The 22,191-nt window shown below is 45.9% G+C and overlaps 1 protein-coding gene across 3 annotated transcripts in view; it reads left to right on the forward strand.

The window, feature by feature from the left end:
- Positions 1-3,082: 3,082 nt before the first annotated feature.
- The window catches only part of LCTL (lactase like), a 79,151-nt gene continuing 60,042 nt past the window's right edge, over positions 3,083-22,191 (forward strand). For 2 of the 3 annotated variants that reach the window (XM_082253014.1, XM_082253016.1), the window contains exons 1-3: positions 3,083-3,208; positions 17,085-17,245; positions 19,915-20,002. In XM_082253014.1, coding sequence (XP_082109140.1) covers positions 3,085-3,208; positions 17,085-17,245; positions 19,915-20,002 — 373 coding nt within the window. In that variant the 5' untranslated portion in view covers positions 3,083-3,084. The remainder of the gene's footprint in view (positions 3,209-17,084; positions 17,246-19,914; positions 20,003-22,191) is intronic. The other variant, XM_082253015.1, reaches the window with a different exon arrangement.

The following is a 22,191-nucleotide window of genomic DNA, read 5'->3' on the forward strand; positions in this document are numbered from 1 at the left end:
CATATTAGTGTTATGTTTGTATCTCTGCAACCATTTAAATGGGACCTCTCTTGGTCCTTCCATTTTTGTTGTTTCTACATTCTATGGGGATGATGGCATATATATCACGGTACCCTTTTTTGGTTAGCTGTGAAGCTGTCTTTTATGGAACAGCTTCCCACACAGAGCTGTATCCCCAAGCTCATTTAGCAGTCGGCTGGGGGATTCCATGTGACTGCAACGGGGAAGGAGAGTAAAGGGTGGTGGACACTCCTTCACCAGTGCAGAAACGGACAAATTCGTGTACCTATCTCTGATGGGTACATGAATTGGTAACAAACAATTGGCCCTGCCCCCACCTATAATTGGCCTTCACAGCGAGGAGCACATGGAAGGGCAATGCATGCAAAACAAAACCAAAGAAAATTCCCAGTTCAACTTCCCGAACAGCCTGCAACGTACCAAATTGTCCCGTTCAACAGTTAACGTTAAAAACAGGGGTTTAGTTTGCACACATTTGAAAATACATACGTAAGCTGCAGAGCCACTTCACGGAACCCCAGTATTATCTGAAGTTCTAACTCTAACATTTTTTTGAGAGCCTTTCATAGTAGAAGCACATGCATTCTAATGGATAAATAGAGGGCAGGTGATCCTTGATGGAGCTCACCCCTCCTTAAAGGCAACCCGGGATGCCTTGGAGCTGTTCTGCAGCTTCCGCATGTATTTGCAAATGTGTGCAAACTAAACCCCTGTTTGAAACGCATACTGCTAGACAGGTTAGTTGGGTTAGTTGCAGACTGGTTGGTAAATTGAGCTGGGGATTTTCTTTGGTTTTGTTTTGGGTACATAAATTTGGTGCAAGCACTGACACTTTCGGTGTCGCATCCAGATAGAATGTTAAAGGGGGTGTCTAGGACACGCTTTATGAATTCCCCCGATTATGCTTAATCACTTAGTATCAAGATTATAAAAATGTTGTTGACAGTCTTCTTTATTTTGTGACATTGCAGGCATATGAATTGCTGTGATTCTAAGTAGTTGGATTGTAATGATGACCTTGCAGCATAGAAGCAGAGGGCCGCATATGGCTTTAAATTTTTGCAATGGAACTCCAAAAAAAAATGAAAATGCACTTGTACTGTATGTGTTTTGTACAAATATGTGTGATCCTGTGCAGCCTGTGTCAAGTCCATTGTTAATTTGCTTCCACAGGTTGAGCACTACGAAAGTGTAGTTTTGGGGTCTCCAAACCTTTCAGTATAAGAGGCACATCATATATTTTACAAATATTCATGCATCAAAAAAAAAAAAAAACTAAAAAAAAAAAAAAACAGTTTTATCATCATTTAATCATGTAGGTCCAGGAGCGCCCATCATAGTTCCCCCCCCCCCCTTACATCAAGGAGTAATCTATTGAGTCCAATTATTGAATCCAGGATTGCCCCTCAGAATCCCCCCCCCCTTTTACACCCAGGAGTGCCCATCATAGTCCCCCCTTACATCAAGGAGTAACCTTTGGAGTCCATTACTTAATCCAGGAGTGCCCATCAGAATCCCCCACTTTTACAGCCAGGGGTGCCCCTCATAGCTCCCCTTACATCAAGGAGTAACCTATGGAGTCCATTACTAAATCCAGGAGTGCCCATCAGAATCCCCCCCCCTTTACATCCAGAGGTGCGGTGCTGATCATAGTCCCCCCTTACATCAAGGAGTAACCGATGGAGTCCATTACTACATCCAGGGGTGACCATCAGAATCCCCCCCTTTTACATGTAGGGGTGCTCATCATAGTCCCCCCTTACATCAAGGAGTAACCTTTGGAGTCCATTACTAAATCCAGGAGTGCCCATCAGAATCCCCCCCTTTTACATCCTGGAGTGCCCATCATAGTCCCCTCTTACATCAAGGAGTAACCTTTAAAGTTCATTACTAAATCCAGGAGTCCTCATCAGAATCCCCCCCTTTTACATCCAGGAGTGCCCATCATAGTCCCCCCTTACATTAAAGAGTAATCTTTGGAGTCCATTATTAAGTCCAGGAGTGCCCATCAGAATCCCCCATCCTAATATTTAGGAGTGACTATCAGATTCCCCCTTACATCCTGGAGTGCCCATCAAAGTCCACTTTCCCCCTTACATCAAGGAGTAACCTTTGGAGTCCATTACTAAATCCAGGAGTGTCAGTCAGAATCCCCCCCTTTTACATCCAGGAGTGCCCATCATAGTCCCTCCTTACATCAAGGAGTTACCTTCTGAGTCCATTACTAAACCCAGGAGTGCCCATCAGAATCTTCCCCTGTTAAATCCAGGAGTGCCCATCATAGTCCCCCTTTACATTAAGGAGTAACTTTTGGAGTCCATTACTAAATCGAGGAGTGCCCACCAGAATCCCCCCCTTTTACATCCAGGAGTGCCCATCACAGTCTCCCCTTACATTGAAGAGTAATATTTGGAGTCCATTATTAAGTCCAGTAGCACCCATCAGAATCACCCATCCTAACATTTAGGAGTGACTATCAGATTCCCCCATTACATCCTGGAGTGCCCATCAAAGTCCACACTTAAATCCAAGAGTGGCCATCAGAACACCTCTTAACACTGAGAAATGCCAATCAGAGTTCACCTTACATTCAGGAGTGCCCATGAGAGTCCCTCTTACTTCCATGAGAGTCCCCCCCCCTCCTTTACATTCATGTGTGCCTAGCAGAGTCCCCCCATCCTGGAGTGCTGGATCCTAACAATCAACCATGGCATAGTTGGGGGGTGGGGGGGACATGGCTGGCTAGTAGTGGATGCACTGCTCTCCATAGTATAATACCCAGACCAGCTCTTCCACTGCCAGCCAGCTGGTATATTTCATGGACGGTTGCTGCCGGCTGGATGAAATCTCATAGCTAGCCATATGTGGCCTGTGGGCCATGGTTTGGGGACCCCTGGTATAGGACATGATACCAAGAACACAGCTTGGCAGATGATGCTATTCCCAGTTAACATTTAGGGTTCATGCTGGCAGTTAGAGCTACACATCGCATGTTGACCAATGTGTAATGGGCAATGCTTATTATTCTAGATACAGTGAATTCACCATCACCTCTGCTGCAGAATGTTGTTCCCGGTGCTCTGGGTGACCCAAGTGTTGTCACTGGTACTACCGAGCTGGGCAGAAGAGGAATTCCAGTGGACACAGACAGATCGAGGATCATTTTATTATGGCACTTTTCCACCCAGTAAGTTCATTGGTGAATAGTTACATAACTGGTAAGGATGAATAAAGACACCAGTCCATTCTGAGTGTGTGCATGTTTATGTCACTAACATTATCCATATCCCTGTACATTGGTTTTGCTAAGAAACACATCAAAATGTTTTTTTTAATTAATCTATATTCCCCGCCAACACTACCAACTGTGGAAAGGAGCTTCACAACCTTACCACTTTAACAGTAAAGCCCCGTACACACGTACCGATCGTCGGCCGAACGATCGGCCGTCTTTTGTCCCCGGGCTGTCGTGTCTGTTTAAAAGTGCAAAAGACTGCACAAGAATTTTGTCCGCCGACTACAGCCGACTGCAGAAGTGATGTCATGTGATGGTTAACTTTCCCTGTGTTTTTTCTTTTCTGAGCATGCCCAGTCTTGCAAATCTGCTGTCTGTCGGCCGAATTCTGTATTGACTGGCGAACAATCGGCCGTTCTGGTGTCGGCATACTAAAATTTTAATGCTTGCAAGACAGATTCTTTTCGGCCGAAAGTGCGCTGTCGGCTGTCGGAAGCATCATACTAACAAGCCGAAAATCGGCCGATCGTTCGGCAGCCGAACATTTTCGGCCGACAATCGGTACGTGTGTACGGGCCTTTAGGAATCGCTTTACACAGTTTAAGTTGCAGATTTTGGGCGTGTTACACAGGCCTCAAAAAACGTCATTTTTTTTTTACTTTAATTATCCCTAATTAACTCCCTTTTCTCCTATCTTCAACCAATAACTTACTGCTGCTTTTTTTTATTTGCTTCTATTTTTTTAACCATTAATATATAAACTTTTTTTATTTTTGTTTTGTTTGTTAATATTTTTACACATTTAACATACATTTACAAATTTTCCCATTTAAAAACGCGCACAATTAAAAAAAAAACAAAAAAAAAACACTTTATTTAATTTGTAAATAACTTTGAAATGCCTTGTACCAGAATCATAATTATAGTGTAATTTTAAACAGGACAAACTACAGGATAAAATATGCACATTATGTGCAGTAACACTATTTATTTTTATTTTTTTGTCTAAAAACGTTTATTGAAAGTGTTTCGGTACAAAACATACAATGTATAATAAAACATCCATACATCATACATATAGTTTTGTAATATAAATATGAAAATATAGATCCAAACAATAAAAAATAAAGGTTCTCCTCTTCTTTTTAGAAAAACCAACTGTAATATCATCAGTAATAGCAAGATATTAAAGTATATCAATGTCAATAGGACTCAGTAATGAACAAACGGTATATTGAGGTAAAGGTTAATGCTAACATATAGTATTAGGGATTGACTGGAGGTGCATCAGTTTGTGAAGCTTTGTACGTGAGCCAAGGGTTCCACTTAAGGTCATATAAGTGTTTGGTGTTAGTAATGGAGTGTTGTAAATACTCCATATGTCTTATTTCCTCAACTCTACTAAGAACCTGTGGTAAGGGGACAACATTTTTTTTCCAGTGTAGAGCAATTTGTCCAGTGAGCGGCAACACAGATCGTGTGGACAAGTTGTTGGAATTGGGAGGGTGTATCGTGTATGTTCTGGAAAAATATGCAGTGGAAGTGTGTCAGTTCAAGACTCTTACCGGCCATCTTGTCCACAATCTTGAACAGTTCGGACCATACTTGTTTGACCCTGTCACACTCCCAAAATATATGTAAGAGTGGTCCAAGGTCTGGACAACCACGAAAACATAGAGGGGAGGTGTCTGGAAAGAATTTATTTAATTGGACCGGCGTGTAGTACCACCTGGTGAATAGCTTAACTGCCGTCTCTCTAATAGAAAGGGATCTGGTGCATTTGCGCAAGTTTGACCACATTTGATTTCATTCACCAACCGAGTACACCGCATCAGGCTCGGTTTCCACTAGTGCGACTTGCGGTGCGACTTGACACATGTCAAGTCGCACAGCAAGTCAAAACCCATTGTTTTCAATGGGGCCCGTTTCCACTGCCGCGGCTTCAGTTGCGGCAACTTCAAAAGTAGATCGTGCACTACTTTTGAGCCGCCTTCAGTGCGACTTCCCTCTATATATGAGGGACAAGTCTCACTGAAGCCGCAGTTTACTTTCGCTACGAAGTCGTGCTAGAAGTAGCACGACTTCGTAGCCGCACTAGTGGAAACCGAGGCTTAAGGTCTGTCTCCCATTTCAGCATATATGATAATTTAACATCTAAGTGTTGAGAGTTAAGATCACTGTATATGATAGAGATGAGACCTCTGCCCCCGGGTGTTGTAGAGCAGATATGTTCGAAGCCTGTTACTGGAGAACCGGAGGGCTTAGGGAGAGATGATTCAAAAAATTGTCTAATTCGTAAATAGTTTGATTTCTCTGAATCTGGCATGTTGTATGAATTGGAAAAATGGGTAAAAGGAAGAAATACTCCTCCATGATAGAAATCTGAAAGTTTAATAATATTTCTCTCTATCCATTGTGAGAAATCTGAAGGGGAGACAAAAGCTTCTACAAATCTGGGGTCTCCTAGGAATGAGGCTCCCGGAGGAGGGTTGGAGATCAGAGATCCCTCCTTTTTAAACTTATTCCAAAGTTTTAATGAGTCTGAAACACTAACACTAACAGTAACACTATTTTTTAAACTAACACTGCTCAAAAAAATATAAAAAGTGTTTTTTGTTTAGTTTTGTTGTGTGTTTTTTTTTTTTTTTTTGCCTAAGGATTGTGTGTCTAAGGATTGTGAGTCTAAGGATTGTGAGTTAAAAATATAATTTTTGCAAGACAATATCTGAAAAGAAAGCCTTGTTTGGCCATAAAAAAAAAAAAAATCTATGATCTTGTTATCTTAACCACCTAAGGACCAGCTCTCTCACCAATGCTTCCCCTCCTCTCTTACTAACGCCCCCCCAAGCTCTCTCACCAATGCTTCCCCTCCTCTCTTACTTATGCCCCCCCAAGCTCTCTCACCAATGCCCCCCTCCTTTCTTACTAATGCCCCCCAGCTCTCTCACCAATCCCCCTTCTCTCTTACTAATGCCCCCCCAGCTCTCTCTTCAATTCCCTCCTCCTCTATGACTAATGCCCCCCCAAGCTCTCTCACCGATTCCCCTCTCCTGTCTTACTAATCCCCCCCCCCCCACGCTCTCTCACCAATTCTATCCTCCTCTCTTACTTGTGCCTCCCCCCAGCTCTCTCTCACTAATTCCTCCTTCCTCTCCTACTAATGCCAGCTCTCTCACTAATTCCTCCTTCCTCTCCTACTAATGCCCCCCGGCCTTAGCTCTCTCACCAATTCCCCCTTCTCTCTTACTAATGCCCCCCAACTCTGTCACCTATTCCCCCTCCTCTCTTACTAATGCCCCCACCCCAGCTCTCTCACCCATTCCCCCCCTCCTCTCTTATTAGTCCCCCCCCCAGCTCTCTGATCAATTTCCCTCTCCTCTCTTACTAATGCCCCCCCAGCTCTCTCACCAATTCCCCCCCCTCCTCTCTTATTAGTTCCCCCCATGTCTCTGATCAATTTCCCCCTCCTATCTTACTACTGCCCCCCCAGCTCTCTCACCAATCCTCCCCCTTACTAGTGCCCCCAGCTCTCTAACCAATTCCCCTCTCCTCTCTTACTAATGCCCCCCCAGCTTTCTTACCAATTCCACCTCCTCTTACTACTGCCCCCCAGCTCTCTCACCAATTCCCCCCTCCTCTCTTACTACTGCCCCCCAGCTCTCTCATCAATTCCCCCCTCCTCTCTTACTAGTGCCCCCCAGCTCTCTCATCAATTCCCCCCCCCTCTTACTAGTGCCCCCCAGCTCTCTCACCAATTCCCTCCTCCTCTCTTACTACTGCCCCCCCCATCTCTCTCACCAATTCCCCTCTCCTCTCTTACTAGTGCCCCCCCAGCTCTCTCACAAATTGCCCCCTCCTCTCTTACTAGTGCCCCCCCCCCCCAGCTCTCTCACCAATTCCCCCTTCCTCTCTTACTAGTGCTCCCCCCAGCTTTCTCACCGAGTCCCCCCTCCTCTCTTACTAGTGCCCCATTCCACCAGCTGTCTCACAAAGGCAGATTGATATTTACTGTATCCCTGTGCTTTTTTAAGCACAGTGCTGCTGACAGAGCTCCGAGTGTCAGGACTGTAGCGTGGAGCTGAGGAGGAGTTTCACAACACTTCACTCAGCTCCATGATACAGTCCTGACAGGCAGGGAAAGAAGGCACCTCCAGCATCCCCAATTAAACAGCGATGTGGGCAGTTGTGGCGCTGGGACCCAGGGTACCCACCAGCAAATGTGGGCTATGTCCCCCCTGGGTGCCTGATGTAAACACACAGAAGCAGGTGGAGTGCTTCTGTGTGACAAGGAGTTCCTCTTACCTGTGATGAGGATGACAAGGGGTGGGGTGTTAGCAAGGTTGTAGTGGGGTGCCAGGTTTAATGAGGATGACAGGGGGTGGGCTGTTAGCAAGGTTGCAGTGGATGCTAGGTGTGATGAGGATGACAGAGGGTGGGGTGTTAGCAAGGTTGCAGTGGGTTGCCAGGTGTGATGAAGATGAGGTGGAGGATGGCAGGGGGTGGGGTGTTAGTGAGGTATCAGTGGGTTGCAAGGTGTGAAGAAGAGGAGGATGACAGGGGGTGGGGTGTTAGAAAGGTTGCAGTGGGGTGCCAGTTGTGATGAACATGAGGATGACAGTGGTTGGGGTTTTATCAAGGTTGCAGTGGGGTGCCAGTTGTGATGAACATGAGAATGACAGTGGTTGGGGTGTTAGTAAGGTTGCAGTGGGGTGCCAGGTGTGATGAAGCTGAGGATAAAAGGGGATAGGGTGTTAGTAAGGTATCAATGGGTTGCCAGGTATGATGAAGATGAGGATGACAGGGGGTGGGGTGTTAGCAAGGTATCAGTGGGTTGCCAGGTGTGATGAGGTTGAGGATGACAGGGGGTGGGGTGTTTGTAAGGTATCAGTGGGTTTCCAGGTGTGATGAGGATGGTAGGGGGTGGGGTGTTAGCAAGGTATCAGTGGGTTGCCAGGTGTGATTAAGAGGAGGGTGACAGGGGGTGGGGGTGTTAGCAAGGTTGCAGTGGGGTGCCAGATGTGATGAAGCTGAGGATGAAAGGGGGTAGGGTGTTAGCAAGGTATCAGTGGGTTGCCAGGGGTGATGAAGATGACGACAACAGGAGGTGGAGAGTAAGAAGGGTATCAGTGGGTTGCCAGGTGTAATGAGGATGTCAGGAGGTGGGGTGTTAGCAAGGTATCAGTGGGTTGTCAGGTGTGATAAAGATGAGGATGACAGGGGGTGGGGTGTTAGCAAGGAATCAGTGGGTTGCGAGGTGTGATGAAGATGAGAATGAAAGGTGGTGGTGGTGTTAGTAAGGTATCAGGGGGGTGCCAGGTGTGATGAGGATGGTAGGGGGTGGGGTGTTACCAAGGTATCAGTCGGGTGCCAGATGTGATGAGGATAGCAAGGTATCAGTGGGTTGCCAGGTGTGATGAAGATGAGGATGACAGGGGGTGGGGTGTTAGTTGCGAGGTGCGATAAGGAAGACAGGGGGGAGAGAGAGAGAGAGAGAGAGAGAGAGAGAGAGAAAGGAAAGGCACTGAAAGAGAGAAAGAAGGATCACAAATATTAAAAAATAAAACATAACACATTTTTGGCATGATCTGTCTTATTTATGAATTTAGAAATTGGGAAAAAATGTATTTATAAAAGTTTAGAAAGATTTATGACCTCAATATGCACGTCTGCAGCCAGTAACTGATGCTGTTGAGAAGTCAAAATAGAACAGTGCAAAAACATGTACAGTACAGGGGTGTGATTTCCTTTATGGAATCACTGCCTCTTGAAATCCTCTATAGCCTGTATCCTCATGCTTTTATGGGAGGCGGAGCATCCATCAATCAACATGTGACATCCCATCCACTGTGTTCTTCTTTAGTTACTGGGCATGGAGTAGGAGGGAGGGACTGGGCTGTCATTTAGGATCTGAATACCCGCCCAAATGTGTGATGATAATACCATGTGACTTCAATAGCTCAGCTAAAACCAGCAGTAGAGACCAAACTGAGCATGTGCAGCTGAACTACACTTACTGTGTCTTATCTGGACTTGTCCAAAGTGAAGGCGCAGGAGAGGGAGGATCTGTGCATAGAGGATCACACAGCCTTTTTACACAATGCAGAGGATTACTCACTTAAGTTACACAGTGAGTATAACAAGTGTGCTATTCTGCATCTCAGGGCCGTGCAGAGACCTTTGGAGGGGCAGATGCTCAGTTAACATTTAGGGTTCATGCTGGCAGTTAGAGCTACACATCGCATGTTGACTAATGTGTAATGGGCAATGCTTATTATTCTAGATACAGTGAATTTTCTGCATCTCAGGGCTGCGCAGAGACCTTTGGAGGGGCAGGTGCTCAAAGTATAAAAGGCGCACATGGAACGGGGCTTTAAATAGGACTGTGCTCAAAATTTCAATACAGCAATTTATCATGATGCATTCCTTCCTGATACGTGTATCGATACGGATGATTCTGTATTGATAGGGCAGAAAAATTTAGAAGTCAGGAACACTGCACATGCTGGGATATTTACAATTATGTGCAGGGGGATAGTTGCACCCCTAGCACATGTGACTTAGGCAGCCAGAAAATGTCATGTCTTTGTTCATACATGTATGAACAAGGACATGACATTTTATTATGACAGAACACAACTAGATATTTTAAAACATATTGCAACAATTAACACACAGATCACATGGATGCACTGTGGTTTACCTGCTGGTGGTTACTGCTGGCTGGTACTGCTGGAGGGTACTGGTGGCTGGTACTGCTGGAGGGTACTGGTGGCTGGTACTGCTGGCTGGTACTGCTGGTGGGTACCGCGTACTGGTGGCTGGTACCTGGTACTGCCAGTGGTTACTGCTGGCTGGTACTGCTGGTGGGTACTGCTGGCCAGGAAATGCTGGCTCCTCTAAGACACATCAACGCCGGAGTATGAGGAGCGGCGCTGGAGGAAGCATGCAGAGCCGATGCTTCCTGTATCTCTCCCTCCTCTCACAGACGGAGTGCATTTGATATCACTCCGCCTGTGACAGGGTGGAACCGGAACTATAAAGTAAGCATCAGCTCCATTCTGACTCGGGGATACGCTGACGGCTGGGCAGCCGGGACATCGTGCGGTACATGCGGGTGTGAGGGAGCCGCAGCCCAAATGCGGGAGACTCCCGCACCTTGCAGGATACTTGGGATGTCTGCCTTGACATAAGGTCACTTTGGGCATCAAGGGGCAAAGGGGCAGGTGCTCAAGCACCCTGTGCTCCCCCCCCCCTCTGCACGTGACATGCTGCATCTACAGACAGATTTTACTGTTGAGGGTTTAGTAACACTTTAAAGCGGAGTTCCTCCCCCCCTCCATAATGTAAAAATCAGCAGCTACACACACTGTAGCTGTTGACTTTTATTATTAGGACACTTACCAGTCCTGGAGTCCAGCGACGTCGGATGCTGCCGCCATTGCCGGTAAGGGAGCCCGGCAGTGAAGCCTTGCGACTGCACGGCCGAAACCCTACTGCGCATGCGCGAAGCGCGCTGCGCTCGGTAATAAGCCTGGAAGCAGAGGGAGTAGGAGGGGACCGAACGTTTGACGATCCCTCGCCGCGGCGAGGTCAGATGGAAGTGGGGACAGGGTACCTGTCAAAAATAGGTACCCCCAGCCCCTCCCCCCTGAAAGGTGCCAAATGTGGCACTGGGGGAGGGGGGGGAGTGTAATGTTCCGGTACCTTTGGTACCCTAAATTACACTTTCCACAAGTGTATGCGCCCCACCATTTACTTTTGGAAAGGTGCGCATACACCTTTAAGACTGGAGCTGTCATCACCCAGCGCCGGACTAGATGGCTATTTAAAGCGCCGGTTCTCACTCACATGTGTTCGTTCAAACACCCTTACCTGGATGCTAACCTTGCTTGAAGCTTCCATGCTTGCAAGCTTACCTCGCTGACGGAACCTCGCCGCGCTGATCCCTGTATCCCGCTACTGGATCATCCGCCTCTCCTGAACCACCCTTCGGCTGTATCGCTAATAGTGCTAAGTACCCCGCAGGGGAATTCTCTATAAACTTATACTAAGCTTACACTATCTAGCTCTGCATAGTAAAGACTGTTTATCACATCTGCATAACTAGATTGCTAGCTCTTGAGACTACTGCTACTTTTCTGCACTGGGTTGATCTCTTTTGTATGTCCACCTGCTATTCTATCATCTGCTATCATACAACATTGCTAAACCTTCCTGCATCCATCTGCTACTGTCTCACCTTCAAGTGTCTATCACCTACCACCTCCACTCAACCTATCCCTCAACCTTCATCATTGTGTTACCACATACATAAAGTCACTCTAGGAACCAGCTTGCTAATTGTGTGTATTTACTGGCTGAAATAAGACCTTCCACACATGATGAGTCATTGAGGTTGGGAATGGTATCTCAGCATATCTCTTACATGACTACTGACGTGGAACTATTTCTGCAGCTGAAAATCCACACCATATAAGAAACGCAGAAGCGTTACAGATTGAACGAACCAAAAAATGGATTCAGCAGAAATAACCACTCAGGTGACACAATTAAAACAGCAAGTATCTGCGTTAATACACGCACTTGCTGAATTAAAAGAAGACAATCAGGCTCTGTCGCAGCAGGTAATTAGACTGACACAACTTACCTCTGCTCAGTCCCCTGAACCCAAGATAAATCCCCCTTTGGTATTTACAGGCGATCGCAAAAAATTTCGCGAATTTAAAAACGCATGTGAGTTACTTTTTTTGCTAAAACCTCGTACCTACCTTACTGATCACATTAAGGTTTGTACTATTATTTCTTACCTATCAAGCGATCCTCGAGCCTGGGCAGATTCTCTTTTTGAGAAAAACGACCAGCTTCTCAACTCCTATGCCTTGTTCCTGGCAGAGCTCACTAGCCTATATGATGACCCCAATAGGCAGAGTACTGCTGATCTTCAGTTAAGATCCTTGAAACAAGGAAGGAGGCCTGTAGAAGACTTTGTCGCAGAGTTCAAGAGATGGACCCTTGATTCAGAATGGAATGATGCATCTCTGAAAACCCAATTTAGGCTTGGCCTATCAGAAGCCGTTAAGGATGAGCTTGCCCGAGCGGATCTGCCAAAAACCCTGGATGCATTAATACAACTCAGTATTACCATAGATAGAAGACTACGAGAAAGAAAGGCTGAAAAGATGGGAATGCCATTATCCGTTTCCTCTCGGAGTCTGGCCGTTCCTATGGAGGTAGGAACCATACGCCCACCGCTATCAACTATGGAAAAAGCCAAAAGACGAAATGAAAATCTCTGCTTGTACTGTGCATCCCCGGATCACAAGATAAACGTCTGTCCCCTAGTCAACAAAAAGAAGGGTGAGTGTTCACATGTCTCCCTAGGAGGATTGACAACTTCATTCACTAACCCCTACATTTCTGTTTTTTTGACATTACAGTGGGACCAGAACAGGATTACTACTAAGGCCATGATTGACACAGGATCTTGTGGAAATTATATGGATATATGTTTTGCTGCATTAAATAAAATTCCTATTATTTCTAAACTCAAACCTGTCTCAGTAAGTCTTATTACCGGTGTTCCGTTATCTTCTGGTCCGATCACCGATCAGACACAAGCACTTCTAGTCACTATTAACGAGTCTCATAGGGAGACTTTTACCTTCGATTTAATACCATCACCCCACTTTCCCATTGTGTTGGGACTTCCCTGGTTGCACACACACCAACCAACCATAGATTGGAAGAAACGGTCCTTGACCTTCCCTTCTTGTTATTGCGAGGAAACGTGTAACCTCCCGTTTTCCGGGAAGATTCTGTCTGTGGTGACAGATGAGATTGCACCACTATGTTATCAGGATCTTTCTGAGGTTTTTCTTGAGAAAAATGCTCAAGCATTACCTCCTCATCGAGACTATGATTGTAGCATTGATCTACTCCCAAATAGCAAATTGCCGTTCGGTCATGTTTATCCTCTTTCACAGGATGAACATGCCCATCTCAAAACCTATTTGGATGAGAACTTGGAAAAAGGTTTTATTAGACCTTCCACTTCTTCCACAGCAGCAGGACTCTTTTTTGTTCCCAATAAAGATTCAAGTCTCAGACCTATCATCGACTACAGGAAATTGAATGCTATTACAATAAAAGATCGCTATCCTCTACCGCTTATCCCTGAGCTCATTGAGCAGGTGCGTGTAGCTACCTATTTTTCAAAATTAGACCTGAAAGGAGCATACAATCTCATTCCAATCCGTGATGGACACGAGTGGAAGACTGCATTCAGAACTAGATACGGATTGTTCGAATATCTTGTGATGCCATTCGGCCTATGCAATGCCCCTGCAGTTTTCCAACGATTTATAAACTATATTTTTAAAGACTTACTAGATGTCTGTGTTGTGGTATATCTGGACAATATACTTATATATTCACGGACCCTGTCTGAACACATAAGGCATGTAAGACTTGTATTATCGAGATTGCTTGCACATAATCTTTATGTGAAGCTGAAGAAATGCTTGTTCCATAAAGATGAGGTACTCTTTCTAGGCTACATCATATCCAAAACAGGAATCGAGATGGACATGAGTAAAATATCCTGCATTCAGGATTGGCCTACACCAACTACACGCAAGGCGCTACAGCGATTTCTGGGATTTTCAAATTTCTACAGGAAGTTCATAAAAAACTTTTCTGCTATTGTGAGACCCCTCACACAGCTCACTAGCATAAAAATACCATTTAAATGGTCAGAAGAAGCAAATAAGGCTTTCCACTTGTTAAAGACAAGGTTTACTTCCGATCCCATATTACGCCATCCAGACCCATCCCTCCAGTACATTCTGGAGGTAGATGCGTCAAACATGGCAGTAGGAGCAATACTCTCCCAACGACCTACCCACACTTCCCCACTTCATCCAGTCGATTTTTTTTCTAAATCCCTGAGCAGTCCCGAGACAAATTACCCCGTGGGTGAAAAGGAACTGCTTGCTATAAAATTGGCTCTGGAGAATTGGCGACATTTACTCGAAGGCACCCAACTACCAATAATTATATACACGGACCATAAAAACCTCCAATATCTTCAGACTAGCAAAACTCTCTCGCATCGACAGGTACGATGGTCACTATTCTTTCTAAGGTTTAACTTCCTAGTGACCTACACACCTGCAGATAAGAACAAAAAGGCGGATGCACTATCACGACTAACTGAAGAAAACTACTTTGAAATCCCTTCCGTTCCTATAATACCTCACAAACGCATTATTGGAGTTGTCCGTTCCTTAAAGGAAGAGGTTCTGCATGGTATAAGTTTGGATTCACCCCCACCACAACTAAATACTGATGCAGAAGGCTTCCTCTACTACAACGACAAACTTTACATACCACCTACCCTACGCACCAAGATCTTGGAATTATCGCATGATGTGCCTATGGCAGGACATATGGGTATGACAAAGACTTTCAATTTGATTTCTCGACAATTCTGGTGGCCTGACATGAAAACATCTATACAAAAATTCGTCTCTTCATGCAATGTCTGTGCCAGGTCCAAAATTGACACTACGAGACCATCCGGTCTACTATGCAGTCTACCAATACCCCAAACTCCATGGGAGGTTTTGTCATTGGACTTCATCGTAGAATTGCCTCCTTCCAAAGGATTTAATACCATCTTGGTGTCAGTGGACCATCTGACAAAGATGGCACATTTCATTGCTATTCGCAGACTACCTTCGTCCAAACAAACGGCAGAACTCCTGATGAAACATGTCTTCAGATTACATGGTATCCCAAAAACTCTTCTGTCTGACCGTGGATCCCAATTTATTTCTAAATTCTGGCAAGAACTATGTCACATACTACGGATTGAGCGGAAGCTCACTTCTCCTTACCATCCGCAGACCAACGGACAGACTGAAAGAGTCAACCAATGCATAGAGCAGTATTTACGTTGTTACACTTCTTACCAACAGGATGATTGGTTGGATCTTCTCCCCCTGGCAGAATTTGCCTACAACAACGCAACTCACAGTACAACCAAGCAGAGTCTGTTCTACTTGAACTATGGGTTCCATCCCTCTATTCTCCCTCCACGCATCCTTCCTTCAAATAACCCAGTAGCCTCAGACTATCTTACCCAAATAAAGGATTCTCTGGGCTTACTAAATACTAACATTGCACACGCTCACAGTCAACAAAAGAAGTACTATGATCTTTGTAGAAGACCTTCTCCACAGTATACTATCGGGGACCTCGTTTGGCTCTCAACAAAAAACTTGAGACTGAAGATCCCTAGCAAAAAGCTTGGACCTCTGTTCTTGGGACCTTTCCCAATCAAGAAACTTATTGGAAAAGCTGCAGTGCAGCTTACATTGCCAATGGACCTAAAAATCCATCCCATTTTCCATGTGTCGCTACTAAAACCCCATGTTCCGGACCAAGGAATAAGGCCTAATATTCCACCTCCCCCTCCTGTACAAGTTGAAGGTGGAGAAGAATACGAGATAAAAGAGATTCTGGATTCTCGTATCTACAGAAGAAGACTTCAGTACTTGGTTAGATGGAAGAACTATGGGCCCCAAGACGACACCTGGCTAAACACCTCTGACATACATGCCCCTAGATTAATCCGCAATTTTCATGCGAGATACCCAGACAAACCAGCTCCAGAGGCCTTCAGGAGCAGGCCTTAAGGGGGGGGTATTGTAATGTTCCGGTACCTTTGGTACCCTAAATTACACTTTCCACAAGTGTATGCGCCCCACCATTTACTTTTGGAAAGGTGCGCATACACCTTTAAGACTGGAGCTGTCATCACCCAGCGCCGGACTAGATGGCTATTTAAAGCGCCGGTTCTCACTCACATGTGTTCGTTCAAACACCCTTACCTGGATGCTAACCTTGCTTGAAGCTTCCATGCTTGCAAGCTTACCTCGCTGACGGAACCTCGCCGCACTGATCCCTGTATCCCGCTACTGGATCATCCGCCTCTCCTGAACCACCCTTCGGCTGTATCGCTAATAGTGCTAAGTACCCCGCAGGGGAATTCTCTATAAACTTATACTAAGCTTACACTATCTAGCTCTGCATAGTAAAGACTGTTTATCACATCTGCATAACTAGATTGCTAGCTCTTGAGACTACTGCTACTTTTCTGCACTGGGTTGATCTCTTTTGTATGTCCACCTGCTATTCTATCATCTGCTATCATACAACATTGCTAAACCTTCCTGCATCCATCTGCTACTGTCTCACCTTCAAGTGTCTATCACCTACCACCTCCACTCAACCTATCCCTCAACCTTCATCATTGTGTTACCACATACATAAAGTCACTCTAGGAACCAGCTTGCTAATTGTGTGTATTTACTGGCTGAAATAAGACCTTCCACACATGATGAGTCATTGAGGTTGGGAATGGTATCTCAGCATATCTCTTACATGACTACTGACGTGGAACTATTTCTGCAGCTGAAAATCCACACCATATAAGAAACGCAGAAGCGTTACAGGGAGACAGATAAGCAGAAGTTCCACTTTTGAGTGGAACGCTGCTTTAAGTGTTTATGGGGTACTGTATCAAATGCTTTAGTAAAATCTAGACACAATGGGGATTTACCAAAACAGGAGAGTGCAAAATCTGATGCTGCTCTGCCCAGAAACCAATCGATTGGTTACTATGCAGAGCTGCAGCAGATTTTGCACTCTTCAGTTTTAGTAAATCTCCCCACTGCGTCCACAGGAACACACACCATGTGATTAGTGTGGCATACAGTAAGTATCTTGTGTGACATAAAGCTGAGTATCTTTGTCTTCTGTACAGCTTTCATGTGGGGAGTGGGCAGCTCTGCCTATCAGACTGAAGGAGCCTGGGACCAGGATGGCAAAGGGAAGAGCATATGGGATGTATTCACTCACAAGAAAGGGAAAGTGTATATGAACCAGACGGCAGATTCTTCCTGCGATGGATACAACAAGGTCAAGGTGAAGACAATATATTCATAACACAAAACTTTGTGAATAAAAACTGAAACTCTGGGCAACCGACTAAATACACAAATAAAATACATGTATGGGAACTGATCTACCTGCCAAAGAACTTGAATTAATGTCCATCCAGTCCTAAGATTTACAAAGCTCTGCCACACAGCTCAGTCTCGTCTGGCAAGACAGGAGACCTAACTTTTCTCAGCTGCCTCTAAGTAATACATCCATAGGTGTGCACAGCTTATTGCATTAGGGTGTGCACCCCAAAGCTTAAACACACATGTGTGTGTGCATCTGTATATATATACTGACGGTGTCAGTAGAGCAGTGGACAGTGTCATTTGGGCAGAGATTAATGTCAGTAGGGCAGTGGATGGTGTCAGTAGCTTTTATTTTTTAAATTTAACCCTGCATTGTACTTAGAGGCAGTGGTGGGGTGGCGGTTGGGAGTACCTTAGTGAGGAGGCTTTGCAGAACCAGTTGCAGCACTGGAAGAACCCTGCCTGAGCGAGGAGTAAAGCCGCTTACAGATGGATCATATCTCGTCTGGTTCAGCAGGGATAGGAATAAATTTGATCCATCCAATGGCAGACTGGTTGTACTGAAGTATATCCACCGATCCACTTTAGTAGAACCAGCCTGTCTGATTTTTTTCAGTACGATCGCTGCTGAGAGGGGGCCCTGGGATGAGGACAGAGAGGGGGCCCTGGGATGAGGACAGAGAGGGGGCCCTGGGATGAGGACAGAGAGGGGACCCCTTGGATGACAGCAGAGAGGGGGTCCTGGAATGACAGCAGAGAGGGATCCTGAGATGACAGCAGAGAGGGGGCCCTGGAATGACAGCAGAGAGGGAGCCCTGGAGTGAGGACAGAGAGGGGACCCTGGGATGACAGCAGAGAGGGGGCCCTGGGATGAGAACAGAGAGGGGGCCCTGGGATGGCAGCAGAGAGGGATCCTGGGATGACAGCAGAAAGGGGGCCCTGGAATGAGGACAGAGAGGGGGACCTGGGATGACAGCAGAGAGGGGGTCCTGGGATGACAGTAGAGAGGGGGTCCTGGGATGACAGCAGAGAGGGACCCTGGGATGACAGCAGAGAGGGGGCCCTGGGATGACAGCAGAGAGGGGGCCCTGGAATGAGGACAGAGAAGGGGTCCTGGGATGACAGCAGAGAGGGGGTCCTGGGATGACAGCAGAGAGGGGGCCCTGGGATGAGAACAGAGAGGGAGCCCTGGAGTGAGGACAGAGAGGGGGCCCTGGGATGAGGACAGAGAGGGGGCCCTGGGATGAGGACAGAGAGGGGACCCCTTGGATGACAGCAGAGAGGGGGTCCTGGGATGACAGCAGAGAGGGACCCTGGGATGAGAACAGAGAGGGGGCCCTGGGATGACAGCAGAGAGGGGGCCCTGGAATGAGGACAGAGAGGGGGTCCTGGGATGACAGCAGAGAGGGGGTCCTGGGATGACAGCAGAGAGGGACCCTGGGATGAGAACAGAGAGGGGGCCCTGGGATGACAGCAGAGAGGGGGCCCTGGAATGAGGACAGAGAGGGGGTCCTGGGATGACAGCAGAGAGGGGGTCCTGGGATGACAGCAGAGAGGGGGCCCTGGGATGAGAACAGAGAGGGAGCCCTGGAGTGAGGACAGAGAGGGGGTCCTGGGATGACAGCAGAGAGGGAGCCCTGGAGTGAGGACTGAGGGGTCGGCCCTCAAGGGTGGGCTCTTGTGGGCAGCTTTCCCAGAAGAGTTGAAGCTGTTATAGCTGCAAAGGTTGGGCCCCCTATTGACTAGGACTGGGATGCCATTAAAGTTCATGTTTAAATATTAGAGTTTACCTGTCCAGGGTTCCCGCGATGTCAGCTCCCGAAGCCAATTTTCGTATCAGCTCTCGGGTGTTCCCGCCGCCATTCAGGGTAAGCCTTTCAGCTTCACAGCTGGTTCTCTACTGCGCATGCGGGAAGCACGCTGCACTTTCTAATTAGCCTGGCGGTGGAGGAAGGAGAGGGCTGAACTTCTGAGGAAGCATATAAGCAGAAGTTCCACTTTTGGGTAGAACTCCGCTTTAAACAATGACAAAGTTATTGCAGAATAAACAGGTCCATAGCAGAAATGTAATAATTGCTTTGGTCCATAGGGGTGAACAGGTGGGATAGGCGAAGTGGATAAGGTTAAACCGCTTCTCATCCAATTTTCATTGTGTGGCTGTGAGGGCAGCAAGACTTTAGATGCCAACAATTTAGCCACCGCCTCTTTGGTTTTTACATTTGAGCGCAGGAGACATTTACTTGGCTGCGTGTCTTCTTTAGAGACCTCAAGTTAAATAGTTTCCAACCAATGCTAGAGTCCCCATTGAAAGATTTGTATATTGCAATCATATCCCCTCTTAAGCGTCGCTTCTCCATGGAGAACAAATTTAATTTTTGTAGTCATCCTCATAACTGAGGTCCTCCATTCCCCTTATTAGCTTTGCCGCCCTTCTCTGGAACTCTCTCCAGTTCCAGCACGTCCCAATACTTTTGGTAATATAGTGTATATCAAAAACCAATAGCTGAGATCTGATTGGCTTCTGTGGATGGCCATTCTCTTTCTGCTTGTCTGTGTACATTAGGAGTATATATGTGTTTTCTTTCATAAATGAGAACAATATTTTGCCATCACTGTGTGTTTCAGGAGGACATAGATCTGCTGAAGGAGCTGAAGGTTTCTCATTACCGTCTTTCTATCTCATGGCCTCGGTTAATTCCTACCGGCATTAAATGTGAGTGTGTAAGAACCCAAGAAACACCATATCAGGACATGGATGTGTGATAAAGTTTACCAAACAAGTTACAATCTCCTTTTTATTTACCAACAGATATGTAGAGTAAGGATCTGCCTGATTGGATTCACCAAAACTATCCAAATTTGCTTGTACGGTCAGATTGTAGCGTACACTATATTGTAAGAAGTATTGGGACGCCTGCCTTTACACGCACATGAACTTTAATGGCATCCCAGTCTTAGTCTGTAGGGTTCAATATTGAGTTGGCCCACCCTTTAGAGCTATAACACATTACAATACAATAAATTATTGCGGGAAGTTGTATTCTGTTTTACAAGAATTTCCATAACTCTAGTAACCTATCCAATATTGAGTTGGCCCACCCTTTCTAGCTATAACAACATCAACTCTTCTCCGAAGGCTGTCCACAAAGATTAGGAGTGTGTCTATGGGAATGTTTGACCATTCCTCCAGAAGCGCATTTTAGGCACTTATGTTGGAGTAAAGGCCTTGCTCGCAGTCTGCGCTCAAATTAATTCCAAAGGTGTTCTATCAGGTTGAGGTCAGGACTCTGTAAGGCCAGTCAAGCTCCTCCACCCCCTGGACTTTGCTTTGTGGCCATCCCCAAACTGTTCCCACAAAGTTGGCAGCATGAAATTGTCCAAAATGTCTTGATATGCTGATGCCCTACTAAAGTCAGATTTTTTTTTTTTAAATTAAAATAACAAACATGTTATACTTCAAATAACAGTGGCTCCTACGAGCCTCTACAAATAAAACTATATCAATCAAGAGCTGCAGGCACCAATCACCATCTCATTCAAACGTGCTGTGCAGGTTTCAGTCTAAAATGGTGCTGCGCTACAAACAAAACTATATCACACAAAATTATATATATATACAGATTAATTCCTGCTAACAATAAAAAGGATTGATTTAAGGCAGATACAGTATCTCACAAAAGTAAGTACACCCCTCACATTTATGTAAATATATTATTATATCTTTTCATGTGACAACACTGAAGAAATGACACTTTGCTACAATGTAAAGTAGTGAGTGTACAGCTTGTATAACAGTGTAAATTTGCTGTCCCCTCAAAATAACTCAACACACAGCCATTAATGACTAAACCGCTGGCAACAAAAGTGAGTACACCCCTAAGTGACAATGTCCAAATTGGGCCCTATTAGCCATTTTCCCTCCCCGGTGTCATGTGACTCGTTAGTGTTACAAGAACTCAGGTGTGAATGGGGAACAGGGGAAGATTGCCAAGACCCTAAATTTGAGCTGCAGCACGGTGGCCAAGACCATACAGCGGTTTAACAGGACAGGTTCCACTCAGAACAGGCCTTGCCATGGTGCACGTGCTCAGCGTCCTATCCAGAGGTTGCACACTGCATCAAACTGGTCTGCATGGCTGTCGTCCCAGAAGGAAGCCTCTTCTAAAGATGATGCACAAGAAAGCTTGTAAACAGTTTGCTGAAGACAAGCAGACTAAGGACATGGATTACTGGAACCAGGTCCTGTGGTCTGATGAGACCAAGATAAACTTATTTGGTTCAGATGGTGTCAAGCGTGTGTGGCAGCAACCGGGTGAGGAGTACAAAGACAAGTGTGTTTTGCCTACATTCAAGCATGGTGGTGGGAGTGTCATGGTCTGGAGCTGCATGAGTGCTGCCGACACCGGGGAGCTACAGTTCATTGAGGGAACCCTGAATGCCAATATGTACTGTGACATACTGAAGCAGAGCATGATCTCCTCCCTTTGGACACTGGGCCACAGGGTAGTATTCCAACATCATAACGACCTCAAACACCTCCAAGATGACCACTGCCCTGCCGAAGAAGCTGAGGGTAAAGGTGATGGACAGGCCAAGCATGTCTCCAGACCTAAACCCTAGTCTCCAACATCCACCAGCTCTGTGATGGAGAAGTGGAAGAGGACTCCAGTGGTAACCTGTGAAGCTCTGGTGAACTCCATGCCCAAGAGGGTTAAGCAGTGCTGGAAAATAATGGTGGCCACACAAAATATTGACAGTTTTTGCCCAATTTGGACATTTTCACTTAGGGGTGTACTCACTTTTGTTGCCAGCGGTTTAGATATTAATGGCTGTGTGTTGAGTTATTTTGAGAGGACAGCAAATTTACACTGTTATACAATCTGTACACTCACTACTTTACAT

This window comes from Pelophylax lessonae, assembly GCF_965119305.1.
Source record: "Pelophylax lessonae genome assembly, chromosome: 4".
NCBI classification, from domain to species: domain Eukaryota; kingdom Metazoa; phylum Chordata; class Amphibia; order Anura; family Ranidae; genus Pelophylax; species Pelophylax lessonae.